The sequence below is a fragment of the Orycteropus afer genome, unplaced genomic scaffold, assembly GCF_000298275.1.
Source record: "Orycteropus afer afer isolate SDZICR_OR568_19922 unplaced genomic scaffold, OryAfe1.0 scaffold00104, whole genome shotgun sequence".
Taxonomy (NCBI): Eukaryota; Metazoa; Chordata; class Mammalia; order Tubulidentata; family Orycteropodidae; genus Orycteropus; species Orycteropus afer.
This window is the reverse complement of record NW_006921691.1, coordinates 6,936,589-6,962,895: the sequence shown is the minus strand read 5'-3', so window position 1 is coordinate 6,962,895 and position 26,307 is coordinate 6,936,589. Positions and strand designations below refer to the sequence as shown.

Genomic DNA, 26,307 nt, shown 5'->3' with positions numbered 1-26,307 from the left:
TATATATATAGTGGCTAAGGCACTTGACTGCTAACCAGAAGGCTGGCGGTTCAAACCCACCAGCCACTCCCCAGAAGGAAGATGGGGCAATCTGCTTCCGTAGTGATACTGCCTCGGAAACCCAAGGAGGGGTCCCTATGGGTCGGGTCTGACTCAGTGGCACACAACAACAAATATATATATTGGCTGTACACATCAGATCACAAAATGGAGAATGATTACCTCATATTACAAAATGGAGAATGATCACATCGTTGCATAACTGCCACACTGCTGATGATCATGTCCTAGCCAGATTGACATATAATCTTAATTATCACAATGCATATGTCTAAAACACTGATTGATTTATCCCACTGAAAGACAAAGCTTTTCTTTTTTGGTTCTCTCATAATATACATTCCTGATTATTTGTTGACAAATTAAATTTTAAAAATTCTTCTTTATTCCTTAATATAATTATACCTCATTTATATAAATTTTTCTCCCCAGATTTTCACTCTTCCAGAAGGCAGCCTTTTCTGACATTTTGAAATAAAGTTCAATCCAGGACAAAGCCTTACCCTTTATGCAAAAATTTACAGAAGAAGCTGGAAGGAGGAAGGGAGGGTACTTTTAGTGACAGGCACACATCAACTGAGTGAGAAGTGATAGATCACAGTCTGACAGCGTGGGAGGAGAGAGTTCTAACGTCAGTACATTACACGGTAGAGGGATGACTGTTCTTGAACATCAAGAAAAGATTAAATTATCTTCCACATTGTCTTTTTATGAAGGCAGTGAAGTTTATATAACATTTTAAGAAGAATTTCTTTAAAGGAACTATAATTTTGTCTTCATGGGGATAAGCTAGTTGGATTATTCTGGGAAATATGTAGTATAATTTATTACTACAAATAAATTAAAAATAATTTATTTTTCTAAAATCCTAGGCAAATGAGGAATAATTTAACTTACTCAATGCTAAAGACTTTAACAACAGTAACTAAAAGAAATGTTTTACTTAAAAAATTTTTGTTTAGGAAATGGCAATGCATGTTTTTTTCTAAAAAAATAAATACTATACAGGTGTATAAAGTAAAGAAGTGAAGTTCTCCTTTCTGTTCATTGATCCTATTCTACACAGATAACCATTGTGAAAACTTGGTGAATAGGCTTCAAGACTTTTTCTTCCCAAAATATGTATGTACAGATATGTTTTAACAAATCATTCTGTTTGTGTTCTATAACTTTTCCCTCACAAATAATTTGTTTTTTAAACTTTTTTCTTTGAAGTATAGCTGTCTTATACCAGATCACTTTTAATTGATTTATTATTCCGATCAGAAAAGTAAAAGTGGTATTTACATGAAAGAAAAAAATGACAAGGAATTCAGTTTAAATTAATGAAGAGTAACCAATTGGCATCATACTTTATTATTTGTGATAAATGTAATTTTCCTTTGATTTTTGTTTTATTTTCTTCCTCTTTTAACTAGACCATCCTATGTGGTATGGGGGAGTTACACATCGAGATTATTCATGACCGAATCAAGAGGGAATATGGGCTTGAGACCTATCTAGGGCCTCTCCAAGTAGCGTACCGAGAAACCATCTTAAATGCAGTTCGAGCCACAGGTAAAAAAAAAAAAAATTAGGACTTGAGCATGCTCGCTCAGTCACACGCTCTCTCTCATGTGTTTTCTGAATCTGTTAATTTAGTTACTTAATGCAGGGTTGGGCAATCTACTTCCGTAGGGATACTGCCTTGGAAACGCAAGGAGTGGTCGCTGAGTTGAGTCTGACTCCAACGCATATAACAACATTGTATTCCATCAGAGATGACCGTATTTTTATTCAGTTTTTGCTTTTTAGGCATTTGGTTTTTTAAAACGCAGAGAGCCCTATGATATTACCATCATAATAGCTACTGGATGGGCTACTTAACCCACAAATACACTTTTCAGTGGTGATGGGATAGAACAAGCCTCTGAAGGAGGTGGCTCACCTGATCCTCACTCCTAGAAAGGACAGAGGAATTTGAAGTTGATGTATTATTTTTACTCTAGAATGGAAAATTGGTTTCACTATTTAAAAAATATGATAATCCTATGCTGATGGTATTTTGGGGATGTGCAGTTTTTATGTTTCTGTTCCAAAATTTAAGAATTCATGATTTTTCTATGGCTGATCATTTCCCTTGGTTCTCTTAAGCCAAATAATATGACAATAATTATTGCTACGTATCCCCAAGGAGAAAACATGGCCAGTTTGTGAAATTTATAGAGCGAAGATGTTTGGGATAACCAGGTACTTTTATATACCTCACTAATTTGTGAAAAGGCCAGACGGTTATGTTTTACTGAAACTTGAAAAATTAAATAAAAATATAGGAGCAAATGACATGAGATCTTGTTTCTGGACAGTATATCTGGAAAAACTAAAGGAAATAAATTAATAATATCTTTAAATTAATGTCTAAACTGGTAAGAACATAATAGAAATTTCCAAAGACTAAAAAGGAAGAGGGAACAGGTATCCAGGAAAGTCAGCACTGAATGCAGTTGTTCTGTAGGAATCGCCAGTCTTCTCTGACCTAGAACTTGAGGGCCCCATTCTCACAGAAAGAGCTAGCTAGAAAAAGCCTTCTCCAGAAAAGAGAACAGGGAAACTATCTGACTTTGGATGCCAAGGACAAAATTTATTTTCTGTGAATTTGTAATCATAGTCATCTGATGTAGATTTTCAGCCTAAATTTATACAACTGATATGACCTGAAAAATTCCCAGTGTAAAGTGCTCATGGATTGGTAGTATCCCAAAGAACCTGGAAAGAGCAAACATAGGGACTCTTTAGAGAAACATGTCTTCAACCCAGGCCTCAAAGAAATCCTCCCAGATGAAAGAATATGAATTCACAGTACAAAAAAAAAATGGTATCTGTGTTTTCATGTGTATGTATATGAAATCCTGAGTAAAAGCACGGTGAACAGAAGTTGGTAGAAACAGTAAACATCAGATTCAGACCAGGAGAGACTTCAGATAATTAGAATGATCAGATGTGGAATATAAAATAGGTATTTGAAGAAACAAAAGGGAATAGAAAGTATTAGTAAGGAATAAGAGATTCTAAAATAACCAAGGAATGGTTGTTATGTGAGAAATGCTCAAAAACTGAAGAGGACGTGTCACATGAGCTCATACTGATAACACACAGACACACAGTTAACGGGAGAAGGGAAAGTGGGGTGCCAGGACTGGAGTTGGAAACTAATCATTCTGCAGTCCTCATGGATACAAGATACAGGATAAATTATTGAGCAGGATTTTCACATGATCTTAAAATGTCTCCCCCAAGATGGCTTATTAATTGTAAGAGGGGAAAAAAAACAACTAGATAACTGCAGAAATCAGACTAGATGATCAAAATTACTGTCAGTGAGGAGCAGGCTCACGTTGTGTGCATCCAGATGTGTGCTCTGAGAAGAACCACAATGTCATTCATTTGGTATCCTGCTAGGAAACATAACCTGGGTCTAACCATGAAGAAACATCAGACAAACCAAACTGAGGAAGATTCTACTGAAACAGAAGGGGGTGGGAAAAGATGGCTTTTTGTTCAAACATATTAATGTCATAAAAGACAGAGAATGACTCTGGAAATGTACCAGATTGAAGGAGTCTAAAGAGCGATGACAGCTAAATGCAATATCTGATCCTAAGCAGGATCTTGTACTGGTGGTGGGAGGGTAGAAAGCAGGAGTGCTATGAAGATACTGGAATGATTGATGAAGTTGGAATGCAGATGGTAGATTAGCTGAAAGTATTTATTGGTGTTAAATTGTTGATGTTAAATTTACAGAATGTGATTGTGAAAGGATATCCTTATGAATGCGTACTGTATGATTTCATTATGTGAAGTTCTAGAAACCAGCTTTCTGGTTTGATGGAAATAACCTTTTTACAGAAAATATAAAATGTCTATAATCAAGAATTTCAGTTGTATAAGAGATATTTCATAAAGTTTTAAATTATAATCTGCATGTCATAAAACTTGTGTGATCATCTGCCTCAACACATCTTAATGCCATAGGCAGTCCCTGGATTATAGATGAGTTTCATTCCTAGGTCTGTCCTTAAGTTGAATTTGTACTTAAGTCAGAACAATCAAATATGGTTTATATCTAATGTCAGTTAGTCAAATATTTGTTGTAATATGTAGTATATATAGTACATAGTGTACCTTTCTGTGAATAAAGAAATATTAAAGAAGCACTTCCAGGTACACTAAAAATCTTTAACATAATCCAGTAATCAAAGAATTTGTTATTATGAACCATTGTATGTACCTCAATTTTTTTATGTAATAGGCTTTACAGGGTTGGTTTGTAACTGTGGGTTGTATGTAAGTTGGACATTCGTAACCCGTGGACTGCCTGTGCAGTAGCAGTAACAGGTGATTCAGAGCGGATTTTTAATACTCATAGACATGGGAGCCGATGCTTTCTTGGTAGAGCTTCTTTTTGCTATTGGTTTTTATACTATATTTAGTGCCAGTGTTCATATTATCTTCTGCTGTATCTTCTATGAGACCTCCAGCTCACTGATTTTGATTTTGTCAGTTGTGGTACCTTGACACCTTCCTAGAACAAATCTCTGAGGTTCTATATTCAATTTGATTACAGATACCCTAGATAGAACTTTAGGAGACAAACGGCATCTTGTGACTGTAGAACTAGAAGCAAGTCCAATGGAAACATCATCTGTTAGGCCGGTTATTGAGTATGCTGAAAATTTAAGTGAAGAGCTTTTGAAAATCTCCCAAGAGGCTATTGAAAATGGAATTCACGGTGCTTGCCTCCAAGGTAAGGTCTCAAATAAGATTACTGAGCATTAGTATCACACTTAAACACTTGCTCACTCCTTATATTGTGGATTATTTCAGTCTATTTTCTAACTTTGTTAGTGCTTTTTCCTGTCTTACTGTCATTTCTTGGTTATTTCTCATTGCACATTGAAATCCTAATACAACTTTTTCTTTCCCTTGCCTAGGACCATTGCTTGGATCCCCAGTTCAAGATGTCACAATTACTTTACATTCATTGATAGTTCATCCTGGTACCTCCACAACTATGATTTCTGCCTGTGTCTCAAGATGTGTACAGAAGGTATAGAACTGCCCTAGCCCTTTGACTGTACTGACTGCATACTACCACTGATTTCATAGACATTTTTGCTTACAGAGCCTGACCTTGTGTCTTTGCTTCCTGAGCCTATGATTAACAAGAATTCTTACCATGTAGAATCTGTGTGATTTCTTGATTATTAGCATCTTTGTAAGAGAATCTTGAAAATTATAACACAGACTACTGTTGAAATAGTCTCTAGTTTTAGCAAAAAGACAAGTTTCTTTAATATGCCTTAAGTGGCATCTCTGCTTTTTCCATCCCCAGACACAGCCATTAGAGGTGAGTTTGGTAGAAAAGAGGACCCATCTTGGGGTTAATGTGGCCCAAGATAAACTTTAATCAAAAGGATTTTTAAGAGCTAAAATTGGTTCCATTTTTCAGATTGATGTTTATTCAAATAAAATTAATTAAGGACCATTGATAAGTCCTACCAAATTACAAATTCAGTGTAAGCAACTTCGCTTCTGAAGGTATCAAGCAGTGTGATTTTGGTGTGGTTCCTGAGGGGCTGTTCTTGGGGGTCTGCTTCCTGGCCCAGTAGCTTACCAGAGCTGGATTAACCCCCATGGTTAATGGAGCTTCATTTCCTCCCAGAAGGCACCTTGGAGTAAAGGCCTGGTGATCTACTTCTGAAAAAGCAGCCCTTGAAGACCCTGTGGGGAGCAGCTCTATTCTTACCCACATGGGGTCACCACAGAGTTGGAATCTTACTGACAGCAACTGGTTCAGTTTGATTTAAGGTCTTAGAAATGAGAGTGGGCATAGGAAGAAAGAGTATCAGCTAAGTCCAAGTATTAAGTATCAGGTACATCCCACCTGACTACCTGCAGTGAATTGCTTGATGTGGCCCTTCTAGCCATTGTCCTCCATTCTGTGATGTATTGTAAATCCTATTATCCATGCCTGTTTGAGGTGGTGTAGTAGTTAAGGTCAGGTGTCAACTTGGCTGGGCAGCTGGTAGTAATTGTTCCCTATAATGACTGGCAATCGGCTCTCTGATGGAATTTGCCTTGAGCTTCTGATTATTAAAGCCATCCACTTGGGTTATTTCTGTTGTAGCAACACAGGTAAAATGTATCTTGAGTCCTGCCTTGCTGGAGGGTATAATTCAAATCACCACCCTTAGCTTCCTGGAGGTTATACCTATGAATCTCCTGGGAAGGTTTGCCCTCCTCTTGCCCCGGTTCTGTTTTGGCTCATACCTCATCCAGTTCTATGCTTTGGCTCATCCTTATCTCACCCCTGGATTTGGGACAGCCGCCATCATCTGATCTGATCGAGGTTCATCAAACCCCAAGAGTTGGGAGGATCCACCAGACCTACTCACGGACCCGGGACTCGCCAGCCTGCCAGCCTCCACCACTACTATGTGAGACGAACCCTTGGGTGTCTGTGAGTTCTGTGAGGCATTACAGTGAAATACAGAACCCTAAGACGACGGAAATTACTGGGAGGAGGAGGAGGAGTTAATGTCTGAAATGATGGAGTGGCACAGTAGTTTGGACATTTAGGACGTCTTCAACCTCCACCTCATGGGGACCAGCCTTGTGCTGATCTTTCTGAGAGAGACTGTTCAAGCAATTGGTGTCAGAATGGTGGGATTCACTGCAATGGCTCAGACACGCTGGAATATGTGGTTTTGGGAGAAAGGAGATAAACAGGAAAATAAGAAACCTTTGGCTTCTGGATGGGATAAAAGACACCCATGGATTGAAGCACCTCTTTTGTTGAGGTCGGTCACCCAAGGCAAAAGCTATTCATGGGATTTAGGAGAGGTGGATCTAATGCCTGAGGAGTTGACTAGTTATATGTATATAGAAATACAGAATGACGAGGAAAAGGCAAGACTTAGAATTCCTTGGTTGCTGTTACCAGCAATAGCTGCAATGGCAGGGAAAAAGAACGTAGAGCAGGGTTGTAGCACTGAATCAAGCTGAGATCTACTCCAATTAGAGCTACGACCCCTATTTCAGGGCCTACCCAGAAAAGAGAAATTGTGTCAGGACAACAGGCAGTACCAGTATGACCACTGGTCACCAAAAAGGTAGTCCTGAAAGGGAACAGGCAAAGCCAAGAAACTATTGAAAGCAGAGGGTATTACAGTGGGAAAGAGCTGCTTCAGTTTGTAGATCGGTATCATCAGCTTCCTGAGGAACCTTTCCTAAAATAGATTGTGAGAGTGACTAATTTAGGGGTGGCGTCTTTAGTTTTGAATACTGCAGAGTGAAAGAGTATGTTTGGATTGATGCAAGACCCACAGCTCACTATAGAACAGGCACAAATGTTGATCCAAGATCCATTTACAGGGCAGGTTAACTCTGAGGGGGCAGCCAGTCTGTTGGAATGGATAAAATTTGCACTCAGGTTTGTGTATCCTGAGAAGGGAAACTGCCCCCCTCCCCCTCTAAATGCCCCCTGGAACACTCCAGAGGAAGCAGCTGATGTGCTGCTTATGCAAGCCATGCTGGAATGGCTTTATGGTGATCGGGATATTCACCCAATGAGAATGCCCCTTACACAGGTTGTGGCAGATATGGTGATCAGGGGAGCCCCTTCTACATGGGCACCCCATGTAACTCTGCTGTTGCAAAACAAAGCAACAATTCGAGAAGCCATGTCAGGTCTATTAGCACAGCTTCCCCGCATGGGTCTTAGAAATGCAAGCAGCATAAGAGTGATTAATAGGAGAATGGAAAGGGGCAATAGGGAAAGAACTTAACAGGTCGGAGATTTTCTATGGTTTTTAAGGAATGGGATGAATATAGCAGACATTGATGGAGTTGAGACAAGGGTGCTGATACAGCACTACAGGAGATTGGGTGGACCAATGGAAACGCCTGCTGGTCCCTCCACCTTAAGGAGGACTAGACAAGTTCGTTCTATTTACTCCACTCAGGAGGAATTTAATAATAAACTGGTCCCACCTGGGACCATTTGAAGCAGAGACTCAGCTAATTAATGAAGGCAGATACTGACAGGGGGGCCAGGGTCTTCTAGTCCAGCCCCCAGCAGGGGACCTGAGGCCATATGCACATATGTAGGTAAAATGGCCTGGGGGTAAGGAAGAGACCTTCTTGGGACTCCTGGACACAGGAGCCCAATGTAGCATCATCCCAAAACCTATCAATGAAATGTTGAAGGGCTCTAAGGTTAGACTAGGGGGATATGGTGATGCATTAGTCGATGGGACTAAGGTGAAAGTTTGGATAAGAATTAGAAGATTTAAACAGATGTTGTATGAAGTAGTTGCATCTCCTTTACCTGAATGTATTATCCATATGGAGATTATGTCTAATTGGAGAAATCTCTCTCTACCTGATATTGTAAAACTGAAGGTGTGTAAGTCTGTCCTTAGGCCAGTATTGATTGGATATGCTAAATGGAAACCATTAGTATTGCCAGAATCCACTCAGGTTGTCAACTTGAAACAGTATAGGATACCTGGTGGACAAAAGGAAATTAGTGCTTTGATTAAAGACATGCTGAAGGCTGGAGTGTTGATGCCAACAAATTCTCTGTATAAACAGTACTATATGGCCTGTGAAAAAGGCAGGTGGCTCATGGAGACTGACAGTAGACTACCGAGGCCTAAGTAAAGTAGTGCCACCGGTGGCTTCAGCTGTCCCAGACATGGTATTAGTGGTGCAAAAAATACAACAGGCCAAAGGAGACTGGTACTCAGTGATTGATCTTGCAAATGCTTTTTTCTCCATACCAATCTCTGAAAACAGTCAGTCACAGTTTGCTTTCCCATGGGAAGGCTCTCAGTATACTTTCAGAGTTTTGCCCCAGGGTTATTTGAATTCATCAGCTTACTGTCATGGCTTGGTTCAGAGAGACTTGGACTTGGTGCAGATTTCAACTACAGTGATACATTATATTGATGACATTATGTTGATATCAAACACAGAAGAACAGGCTAGGGCAGATTTGAAAACAGTGGTGGCCCACATGACCAAAAGAGGGAGGTTAATGAATCCAGCAAAAAGCCAGGGCCCTGCCCAAACAGTGAAATTCTTGGGAATAACTTGGGCAGAAGCTACCTGTGACATTCCACAGATAACCAAAAATAAGTTGTTGTCACTACTTACCCCCAAGACTAAGCAGGAAGCCCAGTGTTTAATTAGTTTATTTGGATTCTGGAGAACACATATTTCACATCCGGGTATATTGCTGCCTTCTATACATAACGCCACTAGGAGAAAAAGTACATTTGAATGGGGCCCAGAGCAAGAGTAGGCTATGTCCGAAATACAGAAAGCAGTCTCACTGTCCTTCTCTTTAGGTCCTTATGATCCACATTCAGACATGATATTGGAGGTGTCTGCTACAAGTGCTTATGCAGACTGGAGCTTATGGCAAAAACCTATGCTGCCCTGTGACAACCACTGGGATTTTGGACTAGATAGTTTCCAGATGCTGCAGCACAATACATGCCGTTTGAAAGGCAACTGCTTGCCTTGTTATTGGGCATTGATTGAGACTGCTTCAATGACAGAAGGGCATAGAATTATTATGACACCTGAAATACCCATAATGTCTTGGGTGATCTCAGAGAAACACTCTAATTTAAAGGAAGGTGGTGCCCAAAATAGTTCCATAATAAAATGGAAATGGTTGATTCAAGAACAAGCAACTGGAGGGATGCAAGGAGGCACCCATCATATCCATGAGCAGGTAGCCTCCTTTCCTATAGGTCCTGCCCTGGAACCACCTCAGGCCAGAAACCATTGCCACATGGACAGTGCCCTATGAACAACTTTCTGTGGATCAACTGAAGGCTGCTTGGTTCACAGGTGGCAGCTCCAATGTACATGGACAACACCTGACATGGAAAGCTGCTGCAGTAAGACCAGCAGACAGAAAGACCTTTATTGAAGAAGGTAAAAACAGGTTAGCCCAATGAGCTGAACTGCATGCTGTCTTCTTAGCTGTCATGGAAGAATTGGGCTATGGTGAGAGCCCATATGTTTGGATTTTCATTGATTCATGGGTAGTCACCAATGGCCTGGCTATATGGTCAGGCAAATGGGCGATGGACAATTGGACTATTAAGGGGACCCTTGTGTGGGGCATGGCCCTATGGAAAGCACTCTGGGAGTTCAGAGGACGCATTAGAGTAAGCCATGTCGATGCCCATCGGAAGAATCCCCTTCCTGGATCAGAAGGTGATTGGAACCAGCAAGTGGATATGTTGGTACACTCCCTTGAGGTAGCCAATTGGGTTCATGAGATGAGTGGACATGGGGGTGCTGAAGTAATGCAGAGATGGGCTGAATCGAGGCACATCCCTCTTGCACCCTCTGAGGCACAAAATGCCAATAGGGTCTGCTCTGTCAGCAAGAAAAACAAGGGTTACAGATGGCTATGGGGCTCATTCCCCAGGGGGAAGGCCCTGCACATAGCTGGCAAGTCGATTATATAGGACCCATGACATCAGTGGCTCCAGGTGGCTATAAATGGGTCCTCACAGGAATAGATACTTACTCTGGACTGGGCTTTGCTTATCCTGTGACAGATGCAAATGCCAAAAACACCATTAAAGGATTGGAACAAAAGGTACTGTACCAATTTGGGCCACCAAGTTTTATTTCCTCAGACCAAGGAACACACTTTACATCCCATAGGGTGCAGCAATGGGCCAAAAAACATCATATTAAGTGGACATACCATGTTGCATACCATCCTCAAAGTAATGGTTTGATAGAGAACTGGAAATGGGCAATTGAAACATTTGTTGTCTAAAACTGGGGGAGGTAAAGGCCTAAAGGGCTGGCTCACACGCTTTCATGAATGTGTGCTCCCACTCAACATGAGGGGGCGAAGGGAGGATCACCACTCGACAGATTCCTACACTTTTCTGGGGGATCTAGGGAAGAAGGAGTGGGGGAAGATGCTGGTGCCACTGCACAGTTTTTCCCCACCTCACCTAACATTGCTTTCTTCCTGCCAGAAGCTGTGGTCCCTGGACCTGGGATGCAGTGGCGGGTGCCAGAGGCTGGTGTGATCCCTAAGCAAGAAACTGTGTCTATACCTCTGAACCTGTATGCCAGAATTCCCAAGGGCCTTATGGGATGGATTGTACCTTCTCCCCATCTGGCCAAACTAGGGCTGACAGTGAATACTACCGTACTGCCCAGTGGTTGAGATAACCCACTAGTTTTGTACCTGTGTAACCATACCCAGCATGAATGGGAATGGACTGAGGGAGAAGCACTTGCTAGACTGATCTTGCTACCAGCAATATGGATAGGCACAACAGCTGAACTTGATGTCCCCTCCCAAGATGGAAACTATGGGTAAAAATAAATGATGAATGGAAAGAAGGAGAAAAAATAGCTGAAGGTAAAGGTTATGCAGCAGGAGAAATCCAACATTGTGCTGATATCTAAAGATAGACTCAGAACAAGGGAATAATTTATCTCAGTTAAATATCAGATACCATAAGGATGATAATGAGAAAAACTTTTGAATCAGATGGACAAATACAGCAGAACTGAATGGCTGGTATCTGAATAATCTCACCCTTAGGACTCTTTGCCTTGCTGAAAGACTAATTGTTAATGACCTTGGGACCTGTAATATGATTGGGAGGGGCAAATTAATCTTTCCAGTGTGAAACAGCTAATGGCTAGAAGAGCCAGGGGGTGCAGTGTGGTGAATTGCTTGATGTGGCCCTTCTAGCCATTGTCCTCCATTCTGTGATGTATTGTAAATCCCATTATCCATGCCTGTTTGGGGTGGTATGGTAGTTAAGGTCAGGTGTCAACTTGGCTGGACAGCTGATAGTAATTGTTCCCTATAATGACTGGCAGTTGGCTCTGTGGTGGGATTTGCCTGAGCTACTGATTGTTAAAGCCTTCCACTTGGGTTATTGCTGTTGGAGCAACACAGGTGAAATTTATCTTGAGTCCTGCCTTGCTGGAGGGTATAATTCAAATCACCACCCTCAGCTTCCCTGAGGGTACACCTACAATCTCCTGGGAAGATTCGCTCTCCTCTTGCTCCAGCTTTGTGTCTTGGATCATCCTCATCTCACCCCTGGATTTGGGACAACAGCCATCATCTGTGCTGATCGAGGTTCATCAAACCCCGAGAGTTGGGAGGATCCTCCAGACCTACTCACGGACCCAGGACTCACCAGCCTGCCAGCCTCCACCACTACTACGTGAGACGATCCCTTGGGTGTCTGTGAGTTCTGTGAGGCGTTACAGCGAAATACAGAACCCTAAGACAGGGGAAATTACTGGGAGGAGGAGGAGTTAATGTCTGAAATGATGGAGTGGCATGGTAGTTTGGACATTTGGGACATCTTAACCTCCGCCTCATGGGGACCGGCCTTGTGCTGATCTTTCAAAAGAGATTGTTCAAGCACTACCCAACCAAAAAAAAAACCCAAACTCAGCTGCTGTCAAGTTGGATCCAACTCATAGCGACCCCTCCTTGGATTTCTGAAGCAGTATCACTGCAGAAGTACATTGCCCAGCCTTCCTTCTGAGGAGTGGCTGGTGGGTTTGAACTGCCAGCCTTCTGGTCAGCAGTCAAATGCCTTGGGCGCTACACCACCAGTGGCTTAAAATTTATAGGAAAATATTTTAGATTTTGAACTCTAAGCTAGAGAACTAGGATAGCTTTTTAAATCAAACTTAGCAGTATTAATGGTGCTTGCAAACTCCATCCAAAGCCCCTTTCCCAGTTTATCCTATGTAATGATACTAGTAAAGAAATTGTCTGACTGGAACGTCAATAAAAATGTTTATATCGCTGCTACTTCTCCAGTTTTATTCTACTTCCTACTTGCCTTAGTTTAGCTCTTTTCTTCAGTCTCCATATTCTTTTTTTTATGTGCATATACTTTGCATGTGAAGGCTAAAGTCTAAACAGATTATTAAGCAAGGCAGAGTTCATTTTAAAAAAATGGAAAATGTATTTATACCACCTTCATTGTGCTGAATTTTTCTTTTTTTTTAAATCTCTCCCCTTTATTTCCCCCTTGATTGCTCTCTCTGACATGTAACATGGGTAACTCAGGAAGAGAAACATCAGGTTCAAATATTAAAGAAATGAATCTTCATGTCAAAGGCAAAAATTGTTTTCTCTGCCCACATACTCACAGAAAGATTCTATATAATTTCTGCCCCTTGCAACATACTGTACATGAGACCTTAGACATGCTTTATCACACGTGTACAAATAGCAAAGTTTGTACTGTTTGCCATTATCATTTGTACTGATAATGTTATCTTAATAAAGTTAAAGCAACCTTGTGTCTTCCTGGTAGAGCCCAAGACTTGAGTCTAGGCAGTAATTAAAAATTTGCATAAATTATTCTCCATCTCACCCCCCCCCTTTTTTTTTCCCCCAGACAAATATGATTTCCAATTTCAGCAAGCAAGGTTAACATTCTTTCATTTCTTTAGGCTCTGAAGAAAGCAGATAAGCAAGTTTTAGAGCCTCTGATGCATCTCGAGGTTACAGTGAGTAGTGATTACCTCAGCCCTGTCCTGGCAGATCTGGCACAAAGAAGAGGGAACGTTCAGGAGATTCAGACTCGCCAGGACAACAGAGTTGTTACTGGATTTGTTCCTCTGGCAGAAATGATGGTAGGTACTTTGTCACTGAAAAGTGCATATTCTTTTATTTATACAGGGGAGATAACACGCTGAGCAGAAATAGGCAATCAGTTAACCCAGAAGCAGCATCAGGGCTTTGAGTCGGAGAATGCTTAAACCATCAGGAACTGTTAGGACTTTGCATTTAAGTTGTCAGCAAAGTCTAAGGGGTTAGAGCCTCTCGGGGTTATTTCCAGTCTGGGGCCACCAAGGTTGAGGTATGCTGTACCAAAATATGGCATCAGCCTAAAGGACCATTGTTTTTCCCCTCCAATTGTTTATCTTACTTCTACCAGTTTGTTTGTTTTTAATTGTGATTTGGCTGTAAGTTTACAGAGCAAATTGGTTTTCCATTCAACAATTCATACATTTTATTTTGTGACATTGATTGCAATCCCCACAATGTAACAGTACTCTTCCCATTTCCTCCCTGTGGTTACCATTTCCCTTTGTCCTTCCTTCCTATTCTTCCCTGCCTTCTGAGCTTTATCCCTGGGCAGAGGCTGCCCCTTTGATCTCATAAGGCATGGGGATTAAATGATTTGTTGAAAAGAAACTATGTGGCCAAGCCATATGAATAACACCATCACCCTTCCATGATAATGGCTAAAAGATAAGCAGCAGAAAGAGAAACTGGGGCTTAAATTGATGAAATAACTGGTTGAAATTATTTTGACTAGGGTTATTCAACTGTGCTTCGAACACTAACATCAGGCTCAGCTACTTTCGCCTTAGAACTATCTAATTATCAAGCCATGAATCCTCAGGACCAACGTATGCTGCTCAACCGGAGGAGTGGCTTGGCCTAAGCGTTTTAGGTCTCAGAAAATGGAGGGACATTCAGGAGTACCTACCTACTTCATTTTCAGTAAGAACAATTTTATTTCTTTATTTGTTGGGTAGATACATTACTGTTTTAGTACAGAAAACTAGATAAAAGATGTAACTTGGAAGACTGACTGGCAGTGGCCCTGGAGATGACCTTTGTAATTTATATAATGAGAAATGTGCTTTGAAATGTAAATATACTTGTGTAAATATTCTTGTGTGTCTATGAAGTTCTCATTCTTGATATATTTTATTGCCAATTAATCAGTAGTAAAAACTTACTCCTTTGGGTATACTGAATGTAGCACAAAGTGTTTTTGTTTTGCTTTAAGCTTCTCACAAGGAAGATGCCATTGTTCTATACCTAATGTAAAATAAGCTAAAAGTTCAATCATTAAAAAGATACATTTTATTCCAAAAACAGTCCAATAAATCTTCATTTCCATGATTTCAAAATCAAGTTGATTGTAGAACAGATTGCTGTGGCCTTTTCTCCCCTCCTGTTTTTCTTCATTTAGGCTATTTTTATGTACTCTCAAAGTTACAGTATCCAGTAAAAAGGGGTTCTGCAGCTATTCCACGTCTGTAGAACAAATAAAAGTGTGAATAAAAGATGTTTCTGTTAATATCCTTCATTGGCCCTTTAAGGAACTTAATAGCTTGAATCAGAATCACCAAACCATGGCATAATTATTGGGGACAGAAGAGGAAAAATCACCTGAGATTGGTAAATATGTTAGTGATTAGAGATGATGCTGCGACACCAAGATTTAATATCTATAGAACAGCTGTGAGTCTAAATGTATCTTCTCATAGGAATACTCTTTACCCACAAAAAATAATCTCCGTTCCTCTTAATTAAATCAGCTACTTACATGACATACATTTCTGTTTATAGCAAAAAACAAAGAAGTTAGCTAACACTGAGTAAGAGGGTTAAAATCATATGGAACTTAACAGTAGCTTGAGAAACAGCCATTTGTCTTACCTGACCATTCTGCAGCGGTGCCTGGTTAATCTGTTGTAGGCATCGTCTAAATTTCTGACATCTCTGTTACTCCAGAGCCTCTCACCAACAGCACTTGCCCGAGGCCTAAAATTTAAGCCACACGTCCCCAAAGCACTTTAAATTCATGTTTTCCTGAGCAAGTATCTAAATCATATACTTGGGAGAATTCCTACTGCTTTCCCATTTGGTTGGAAAAAAGAAGCTAAGGCACCTTATTTCTTAATTCAAATGTTACTAATTACATTGCATACCATAATCTTGGTGTGAGGTTGGTTGCGTCCACATACTCTCCCCATAGACAAGCTTCTCCACCAATGATGAGTTTTTTCTGTTCCTGAGAACCTACATTGAAACCATTAACTTGATGTAAATAGTTGTAGTTCAAGGATTATACACAGGAGCAAACTTTGTCTCCACCCCTGGTCCATGATTCACAGTATTTATTGGCATATGAACACTAAAGGTGGTGGGCCAGTATTAAACATACTGTTTTATTTGGTTTAACGCAAACTTATTTGGACACCAGAAATGGTTTTTGCCTTACCTATTAATAGTGTAGGGAGCTCTGGTGGCATAGTGCCTAAGGCATTGACTGCTAACCAGAAGGCTGATGGTTCAAACCTACCAGCTGCTCCTTGGAAGGCAGGTTGGGCAATCTACTTCCGTAGTGATACTGCCTCAGAAATCCAAGGAGGGGTCTTTATGGGTTGGGTCTGACTTGACAGCAGTGTGTTTTGTTTTATTAATAGTGTGCCGGGGAGTACAACTTGGCACACCAGTTTCATTATTAATGCACTGTGACCGTTACTCACTCCTGCCTTCAATTTCTACTTCTTAATATTTTTTTTAAGAAAAAAAGACTAAGTACTTAATACCATGATAAAGTAATCATTACTTTGACCCTTAGAAAATGCTTTCTAGAGAAACTGTTACTATCAATTTCTAATAGCCCTACAGTTTTCAAACTATTTTTTTAAACAGCAAAATCCTTTTTTCAAAAGAAAATTTGATACTCAAGTATGATGTATAGAACTGGACAAAGTAGAGCAGTTCTCAATGAAAGGGGACTGAGGGCCTGAAGTTCTGCCACTTGGACACTCTCACTGCCCATTACCCCAAGGACGAATTCCACTGAGCTAAATTTATCCTTTCTTCAGATGAGGAGATAAAAGAGTAATGCAGTCAAACATCTTCAAAATGTGGGAAGTGAGTGGCAGGACTCCTTTCACAGAGTTTAAAAAGATGATAGTCGTCTTCCTTTTTTTTAAATTTTTTTAAATAGACACACACACACCTACTCAAAGCATTCCAAAATCAAGGGTCACACATAGGGTAGTAGCTAGTATGCAATAGCTAGGTGTAAGGATTTCTCAGGTGGTAGAGCAGGAAAGAAATACAAGCCAAGCTAATGGTGGTTGCTTTACTTACCAGAAAAATTGAGAGGTTCCACTTCATAGTATTTTTTCCAGTCTTGTCCGTAACTAATCCAATCTAAGTACCAGGGAGCAGCAAGGATTACAGGGAATCCAGCTGCTGTGACTTGTGTTAGTTCAGCAGGATAACTGTCACTTTTCCATACTTCAACTACTGTGCCTGGTGGAAGCTATTAAAAGTTGCAAATTGCAATACATACTATATTAGTAGGGTTAGCACATAAAGAAGATGATGCTGAAAGTTCAAGTCATTATAGCTAGAAAATAACAAAGATCCTTGAAAAAGCACATATGTATTTTCTTCCTTTTTCTTCAGTGTTAGTTCCAAATGGGCTAGGAACTTGATGCACTGTTGTTGTTGTTACTTGCCATCGAGTCTGACCCGACTCATAGCAACCCCTCCTTGGGTTGCTGAGGCAGTATCACTACGGAAGTAGATTACCCAACCTTCCTTCTGGTTAGGGACTTAAAATCAGAAGTTTCATCAACCTTAAGTCAGCTATTTAGCTTTTGCTTATACATGTCACCATGTGAGTGCTATGAACTAAGGCCTACTATTTCACTTTGGAACTATGAGGATGTCACCAACCCTTATGAAAAGGTAATATTGGTAGCTGGACTTGCAAATTCACAGCTGCCCCAAGGGGGGAAAAAATTCTGACTACCTCGGAAAGAAAAAAAATTTACACTGACAGTTTTACTATAAAACTACCTTAATAGCAATACAGACTCATTTTTTTCTTACCTGTCTGATCTTCCCTTATGAAAACCAAGAAAAAAAAGGCAAACTCACTGCCATTGAGTCAGTTCTGACTCATAGCAACCCCCACTGGGTTTCCAAGGCTGGTAAGTCTTTACGGAAGCAGATTGCCTCATCCTTTGTCCATGGAGCAGCTAGTGGGTTTGAACCACTGATCTTTTGGTTAGCAGCCAAATGCTTTGACCATTACATCACCAGAGCTCCTTGTCCTTCTACAAAGATGGACTTTATTCACAGTACTTCAGCTTAATAATGAAAGATGGGTAGAGGAAGAGATGAGAAGGAAGAGGCACTAAGGAGTGAAGTAGAGGGAAGAAAGGAAACAAATGCCATTGTCACTGGTCCTGGGCTACAGCTACTGCTTTAAAGTTTAAATGGAAGGGTAAGTTAATTGACATGTTGGGGGCAGTCTCATTAAGAGTCCTTCCATTCCAGATGCTAGAATATTAAGACACTTACATTACAGAATCAGATACAGTCTTCACAATTCTCACCTTTACTTTATCATCAAAAACCTCTTGCCAGACTATGGATCTCTTGTTTATGTTTGCAATGATGTCCACAAGCCTAGCAGTGAAAAAAATTACAAGGTATTTCAGATCACAAGTTTAACAATACATTTTAGCATACACATATTCTACCAAAAATTACTTCTACTGTTGAGGGGTACCTTCCAGTTTAACATAGCTTTAGAGTCAGCTGAAGTCAAGTGACCCCAGTAGTTCCTTCTTTCTAACACATTGCTTAGAACCTAACACTATATGGGGACTTAATAGTCATTTGCTGGATGCAATGAGTTAAACATACCCCTAAGATAGGAAGAAATGGCCTCAAATTGAATTAGCAGGCAACTCATAGAAATATACAAACAGCAATCTGGTAATTTCATGAATATCTTAGAAAGCATAATCTAGCCTATCATATCACCTAAGTAACAGTCAACAGCTGCAGACAATGAATACACAAATATTTACAGATATTTATAAAAAGCTAAGTATTCTGTAAGATTAAAAACAAAGAAGAAGGCATTACACAAAAAGCTAAGTAGGAAAAAGCTAGAATCTGGGCTTACCAAATGAATGGTATAGAGCAGGGGTTAGCAAACTAGAGCCTGTGGCCTATTTCTTTGTGGCCCGTGTGCTGAGAATGATTTTTACATTTTTAAAGAATTGCTGAAAAAAAAAGATGACGCAGCCATACATGGCCCACAAAGCCTAAAATATTTACTGTTGTCCCTCTACAGAAAAAGTTTGCTGACCCCCGGTATAGAGCAGCAGTCCAATGATGGAAATGTTCCATGCCTACACTGTCCAGTGTGGTAGCCACTGGCCACACTTGGTAATCAAGCACTTGGCTATTGCAACTGCAGAACTGGCTTTTTAATTTCATGTTAGTCAATTTAAATGTAAATGGACACATGGTAGCTATGGCTAATATACTGGACAGTGCAGGGATAGAGTAAAAGAAATATTCCTGGAGTTGACAAAGGGAATCTAGGTGGTGGTGAAGACTTCACAGGGTAGCCAGGGCTTTAAGCTAAGCTCTTGAATAGATGGCTGGGCTCCTAAATTTCAAGTTATTATAAAAAACTTGGAGTCACCATATTGATGATATAAAGAAAGCAATGACTACTGCTTCCCACCTTAGTGATTTTTACAACAGTGACACTTTGGCAAGCAGTGGAGGGAAATGAAAAAATAAAACTACTCAATAACAGCCAAAAGTTTTACAAAAGGCATTAATGAAATAAAAATATAAGTAGGCTTTCAAGTAACTTACTTCTGAACATAGAAAGATTCTAGTTTTTTATAATCTGAGCCAAAGCCTTTTTGCTTCATGAAATTTTGGATGTCTGGATTTGACGCCCTTCAACAAAAACAGTGAATAAAGTTTCATTAAACATTTTATATGCCTGATCTGTTATTTAAAGCAGCACAAATCTCTAATTCTTTATTTAAAACTATTAAGCTTTATAGGGAGTAAAAGAAGCCTAAAAACTTAATTATGTGTTATCTTAGTTTTTCCATTGCAAATAGTTTTTTTCTAGAAGCTGAGTACCCATAACAATGGCTTTTTTTACTCCCTGACTCTCCCATTCATTTAATGCTACTTGAAAAATTCTTATCACTTCAGTCATTGCCACTTCAACTAAAGCTTTTCTCTTTCTACTAATCTCTTATAACCTCCATTTCCTTCTGCATTTAGAATTCTTTTTCCTCAGTCTTTCACTTTGGTATACCACCAAAATGTACATGCTATAAAAATCCACCATCTCAGGAGTTGTGTTGCCAGGTTGAAATTCTTACAACCAAAGGTATTATCCTAACTCCTCATTTTTAAGTGGAGATATCCATAGCTGCTTCAAATAGAACAGTTAATAAGAATTATTTAAAAGAATTATCATACCAGCACTGAAATTCCACTTCATCTCCTCCTAAATGGATGAATTGATCTGGAAACACCTCACTAATTTCTTTGAAGAATTTATACAAGAAGCTGTAAGTTGTATTCACAATGGGGTTTATAGGTCCAAAATCCCCAGATGGCGTTTGTTGTTTGTAACACGGTGTGAGGAGGTCGTTCTGCCCTAGAAGAACCCATGAAGATTTTTAAGGAAGCTTTTAAGTCACGAAGACACAGCTTTGCACATGATTATATTACTTTTGTTTTGTTGAAGCTATAAAAGATTGTATATAGAGAAAGATAAGCATGTTTAGTAAGAGTTATTAGGTAATTTCTTCTAAATAAGATGAGGGAGAGTTGCTTCCTGAATCCCATCCTATTGCCTCTTGGTTTCCATTTCCATCCAGTCTCTCTGAGATTTTATCTACTTCAAATATTATCTTGAATATTAATGAATCCCACATCTGCATCTACAGCTCACGCCTTTTAGCTGAGAATCATCCCACGTTTTAGATTCCCTGCTGCATACAGCTAGATATCCTAGCTGCAGTTCAAATACGGTTCTAACAAAAAACGAAACCCTCCATTCCCTAACCTCTTTCTCCAGCTTCTGATTTCCATATCTGGTGAGGGTACCACCATCCTCCTCATTTGAAATGCTTCCCTCTCCCCCTGGAGCCAATCACTTGTCAGGCTCTGTGGATTACATCTTGAGAATCTCAGTTCTGTCCAGCATTTTCCATTCCTGCTGTGCCATTCTGGTCTTTTTCCCTCTCCAATCTGTCACTTCCACAGAAGTCTGCCAAAAGTGTGGCTCCCATCATGTCATTCCTGCTCAGAAACTTACTGGTTTCCGGTGTGTGATGATGAAGCCTACGTTCCTTACCCGAGATCCTCTACACAATGTACATTTCCAGACCTATTTCCCACTATCCTCATGTCTAGTCTTTACTGAGCACTTATAAATGCTACATATTGTGCTCCATGCTGTACATTCATTATTTAATCTTCAAAATAAGGATATAATAAACCAAAAAAACCAAACTCATTGCCATTGAGTTGATTCTGCTCATAGTGACCCTATAGGACAGGGTAGAATTGCCCCATAGGGTTTCCAAGACTGTAATCTTTATGGAAGCAGACTGCTTACATCTTTCTTTTAGTTAGCAGCTGAATGCTTAACCACTGCACCACCAGGGCTCCTTCATTATGTGATAGCTACTCTTAATACTCCCATTTTAGAGATGAGAAAACTGAGGCTGGGTGTGAGGTAACTTGACCAAGGTCACCCAGTTTATACTTGGCAAAAGCAAGATTCAAACCCAGGCAGTATGGCTCCAAAGCCTAAAATTCTTAATCACTAGCCTATAATACCTTTTACCCTTTGCTACACTATTCAAAAAACCTAACTCTCTCCCATCGAGTCGATTTCGACTCATAGTGACCCCTCCTTGGGTTTCTGAGGTGGTATCTCTATGGAAGTAGATTGCCCAGCCTTCCTTCCAAGGAGTGGCTGGTGGGTTTGAACCACCAACCTTTTGGTTAGCAGTCAAATGCTTTAGGCACTACGCCAACAGAGCTCCCACTATAGTCCAACCAAATACTTGGCAAACATATCATATACTGTTTTATGCCTTTACTCATGCTATTCCATTTGCCAGAAACATGAATGTATTATTCAGTCTCAGAAGCATTTTAAGTGTTACCATATCCATAAAACTATTTCTTATATTCACTTATGTTCAACTTTTGTATTCATTATTTATGTTTTCCTTTATCCCTGTTTATTTGATATTTAAAGCAATACCTAAGCACAGTGCCTTGCAGTTACTGAACTGTATCTGTCCATAGTGCTGCCTTTGCACAAATCAGAATGAGAACAAAATGAGCAAATGCTAAGCCATAAAATAAGCAATGCAAGACTTCAGATGTTCATTTTATGCAACTTATGTAACACAAACTCCATACCTTTTCCCCAAGACATCGTATGTCCAGGGGAATCAAACTCTGGAATGATTCGAATCCCTCGTAACCGAGCATATTCAATCACCATATGGACGTCATTTGGTGTATAAACATGGGACAAAGAATAGCTTCCCTGTAAAAGGCACATGTATTAAGGTTAAAACGGGCAAAGTGGATTTTGTCCTAGAAATTGTCAACAATTCTGTTTGCACTTTGATATCTGGTAGCTGATTTACAATATAACAATGTATTAAAACATAAAACAGTCTCCATGTGATACTGAATTACTTGTTTAAAAATAATACACTACACATGGTTACAGGAATAGAAAAGCTATTAAAAACAGAAAGTAAATTTCTACTAAATCACATACACCCAAGGAATGAAATACCATTTAGGGGTTCTTGTCAAATGATTTGTTTATTATATTTTATCAGTAAGCTGTCAGTACACTGTGGTTAGTCTCAGATTTACTGATATAGACACCTGTTTCCACCAACGCCTTCTACTGAAAAAACGCCTGCCATGATGCTGTGTCATTTAACAATACAAGAATGGAAATAGAACATTTATCTCCAGAGTGAAACCTACAAAAACTCTGAATACATTGCCCTTGTGAAGTTTAGAATCAAAATGCACATATTACAAAGCATAGCTGTAGTCGTTTTCCAATTTATCTTTAAAAATTCCCCCATAGACTGATAATTGACTTGATTTTTTTAAAAAAAGATTACTCTCAGTCCTTTTTGTAAATCACTATAGAACTCAATACTGGTTGTAAGGAAAGACAAGGTCCACTGAAGGTGTTACTGTAGCATATTTCTCAAGAGAGGGGCTATTATGTGCTTAACTCCTGACAAATAGTCTCCCCAGCCCTGCCCCCAGATCAAATTTGTATCTAATCCAGACTAGATCTAACTAAGAATTTATAGGAAATATAGAGGATGTAATCTACTTCAGTAGTGATACTGCCTCAGTAACCCAAGGAGGGGTCGTTGTGAGTTGGGTCCTACTCAACAGCACATAACAACAACAACAACAACAGAGGATGGAAGAACATATTAAATGGCACCGTGGGGATGTAGTCAGCAAAACCCTGACTGGGAAACTACAGAAAGAACAAGGGACTTGGATCTTCAACAACCAAAACAAATTATAAGGAAAAAATAAAGAATTAAAAAAAGAAATTGAGGGGGAGCCTGTAGATCAAAGAGAAGTAATAGATACCAACTGACCACAATGTGTGAGCCTCATTTGCATCTCAATTCAAATAAAATGTTTTTTTTTTTTTTAAAAAAGGAAAATACAAATGGGGAAATGTGAATATTGACTGGGTATTTGATGTTATTAAGGGATTATTGTTAATTTTTTGTGTGTGATAATTGTATTATGCTTGACAAAACCAAGCCTTTCCACAGGTGAGATATGATTTCTGGGGTTGGCTTCAAAATAATTGATGAAGGAGTCATTGGGGTAAATATTGATGAGTACAAATTTCCATAGTAAAGAGTATAACAAAAGCAAATAAAAACACAAGTGCTTCTAGCATTCCAACCTGTATTACATCATTACATTGGGGAAAGCTTTCAAATTGTAGTCAGAGAACAGCATTAAGCAAACTGGCTCTGCCCCTTCCTATCTGTGCCACTTTGGACAAGACACATAACTTCTCTGGGCCTTAGCTATTTTCTTTGTATTACAGGGAGACTGAACAAGGTGATATTGAGCAGCCCCTCTCAGCTCCACTGGTCTACAGTACAAACGATTTGAACACTTCCAACTGAGACCACCATTTTCCAAGAATATCTCTCATTTCTGAAATTCTCTTCTCATGTGGTTTTTCAGAGAAGAACAAAAAAGTCATTTATAGAATTAAGAACAGTTCTATTTAAAACAAATGTATATCTGGACCACTTGATAATAATATCTTAACCTAATGTTATTCATGAATGCTTCAGGTCTCCTACATTTTTAAAAAAATAACCTTACTGCCACTGAGTCGATACTGACTCATAGTGACCCCCATTGAGTTTCCAAGGCTGTAAATCTTTACAGAAGCAGACTGCGCCTCATCTTTCTTTCTATGGAGTGGCTGGTGGGTGTGAACCACTGACCTTTTGGTTAGTAGTCAAATGCCTTAACCACTATACTACCAGACCTCCTTATCCTACATTCATTAAGTTTTAAAAACTATATTTATACTGTCCCTAAATATTATTTAAAATAACATAGTAACAATAATATAAATTTTATGGATCCAAAGGGCTAAGCTATAGCCTAGTTAAAAAAGCCACACAACATCAAAGAAGAAACATTTAAGCTACAAACTTCATGTGAAGTTAAACCAAAAGATTTTGTAGACAGAGATAACAATAACATCAATTACTTACTTTATTGCTTAACTCAGGAAAAGTGATGCTCTGATAAGGGAAAGACTGGTCGTCAACTACATGCCAGTGGAGAACATTAAACTTATTAAAAGCCATGGCATCCTGCAAACAAACATATGTAAAAATTATATACTGCAGATACAATACTCTACCTGTGCCACACATCTCCATTCAGATTGCTTCCAATGCTTCTGCTCCCTTTAACATTTTTCAGCAAAAATAAGAAGTATAAATTCTTCAGCTATGTACTTCACATGGCCTGTCACTATTCAAAAGGCCTATACAGAATTCCTATTTTTTCTAGACAGCAAGCTTTAACATTGCTCCATGGGAAGAGCACAAGCTATGAAGTCCCAGTGAGTATTCAAAGGTATTCCAAGAATGGAGAACAGCTCCTTCTCCTCTGTTCCTATTACTGCTGTTTGGGAATGGAGCAGAGGAAATAAGTCATTCATTTAAGGATAGTCTCTGGAAGAGTAGACAGAATAGGGTATTTCTATAAATGTAAACAGAATATTTTGGAAAAGATTTAAAAATAGTAAGGGAGAAGAGTTTGCCCTACCAGATATCAAAATGAAAGCCTCCATTTCCTTTCATCTGGGCTGAAGAGATCTGGCTAATGCAGTTGGGAAATATATTCTGTGCAAGTGGACTGCACATATAAGTAAACATCTTGAGGATACTGGGAGGTACCTCACTGTCAGAGGAGGGAATTACAAATATGGGAAAGGTGGAAGGACTTTCCCTGTGGTGTTGGATTGGAATTGAAAGTATTAGAATGAACTCACTGTTTTTAATATAGACCAGAGTTTGGCAAACTTTATGTAAAGAGCCAGATAGTGAATATTTTTGGCTCTTTGAGCCATGAAGTTTCTTTCACCACTATCATACTCTGCAGTTGTCGAGTGAGACAGTATGCAAACAAATAGGCATGGATGTATTGCAATAAAACTTTGTTTATAAAAATAGGTGGTGGACTGGATTTGGCTCTTGGATTGTAGTTTGCCAAGCCCTAATAAAGACTGTTAAATATAGAAATAGATAAAGGTATATATGTTCATATAAATGTACATGTATGTACATATATACATATATTTTCTACCTCTTTCTGCTGAGAAGGCTTAGAAGTAATGACATCCCAGTAGCAATGAGCACAAACTAGAGCCCAGGTTTTGGTTTCAAAATATCCTTCACCACTAAAAGGAACCAGGGTTCCTTAGAGAAACGGCTAATTCCAGGGCTGGGGCAGGGAAAGATGAACCTGGAACAGGCTGTGCCAAAAAGTAAGGAAGTGCTTAAAAATTCAAGGGGACATGACAAAAAGCCAACTTGAAGGACTCCCACTGGCCAAAGCTGGGCAATCTGAGTATTAAATAGATAGTAAGATTATAACCCACTGAATAAAACAGTAACCCATGAGTCCATACTGATAGAAACACTTAAATGAAAGAGCAAGAAAAAAATCTTCCAGTAAAATGCCAACTAGTAAATACACAAGGAGTCATGGGTCTAGGAAAACCATCATTTGGCAGCCATCCCAGTGATAACTGATTCAGGCAGGAATTATCTATGGACACTGTTCTGGTTACCTAGTGCTGCTCCTACAAGAATATACCACAAATGGGATCACCTTAACAAACAGGAGTTTATTCTTAAAATTTGGAGGCTTTAAGTCCAAGTTCAGAGTGCCAGGCTCTAGGGGCTGGGTGAAAGCCCCTCAACCTTGGGGTCCAGCTCTGC

General features: G+C 39.5%; 2 protein-coding genes across 2 annotated transcripts in view; one reads left to right on the top strand and one right to left on the bottom strand.

Annotated features, from left to right (window-relative positions):
* The window catches only part of GFM2 (GTP dependent ribosome recycling factor mitochondrial 2), a 49,488-nt gene extending 34,900 nt beyond the window's left edge, over positions 1 to 14,588 (top strand). Inside the window, exons 16-20 of the mRNA XM_007943345.2 lie at positions 1,479 to 1,617; positions 4,664 to 4,843; positions 5,031 to 5,146; positions 13,588 to 13,770; positions 14,460 to 14,588. Coding sequence (XP_007941536.1) covers positions 1,479 to 1,617; positions 4,664 to 4,843; positions 5,031 to 5,146; positions 13,588 to 13,770; positions 14,460 to 14,588 — 747 coding nt within the window. The remainder of the gene's footprint in view (positions 1 to 1,478; positions 1,618 to 4,663; positions 4,844 to 5,030; positions 5,147 to 13,587; positions 13,771 to 14,459) is intronic.
* A 544-nt stretch (positions 14,589 to 15,132) lies between these two features.
* Positions 15,133 to 26,307, bottom strand: part of HEXB (hexosaminidase subunit beta) — a 62,713-nt gene continuing 51,538 nt past the window's right edge. The window contains exons 6-14 of the mRNA XM_007943369.1: positions 24,568 to 24,669; positions 22,181 to 22,310; positions 20,216 to 20,396; positions 19,589 to 19,675; positions 18,304 to 18,376; positions 17,045 to 17,219; positions 15,868 to 15,958; positions 15,596 to 15,700; positions 15,133 to 15,190 (exon numbers count right to left, since the gene is read on the bottom strand). Coding sequence (XP_007941560.1) covers positions 15,133 to 15,190; positions 15,596 to 15,700; positions 15,868 to 15,958; positions 17,045 to 17,219; positions 18,304 to 18,376; positions 19,589 to 19,675; positions 20,216 to 20,396; positions 22,181 to 22,310; positions 24,568 to 24,669 — 1,002 coding nt within the window. The remainder of the gene's footprint in view (positions 15,191 to 15,595; positions 15,701 to 15,867; positions 15,959 to 17,044; positions 17,220 to 18,303; positions 18,377 to 19,588; positions 19,676 to 20,215; positions 20,397 to 22,180; positions 22,311 to 24,567; positions 24,670 to 26,307) is intronic.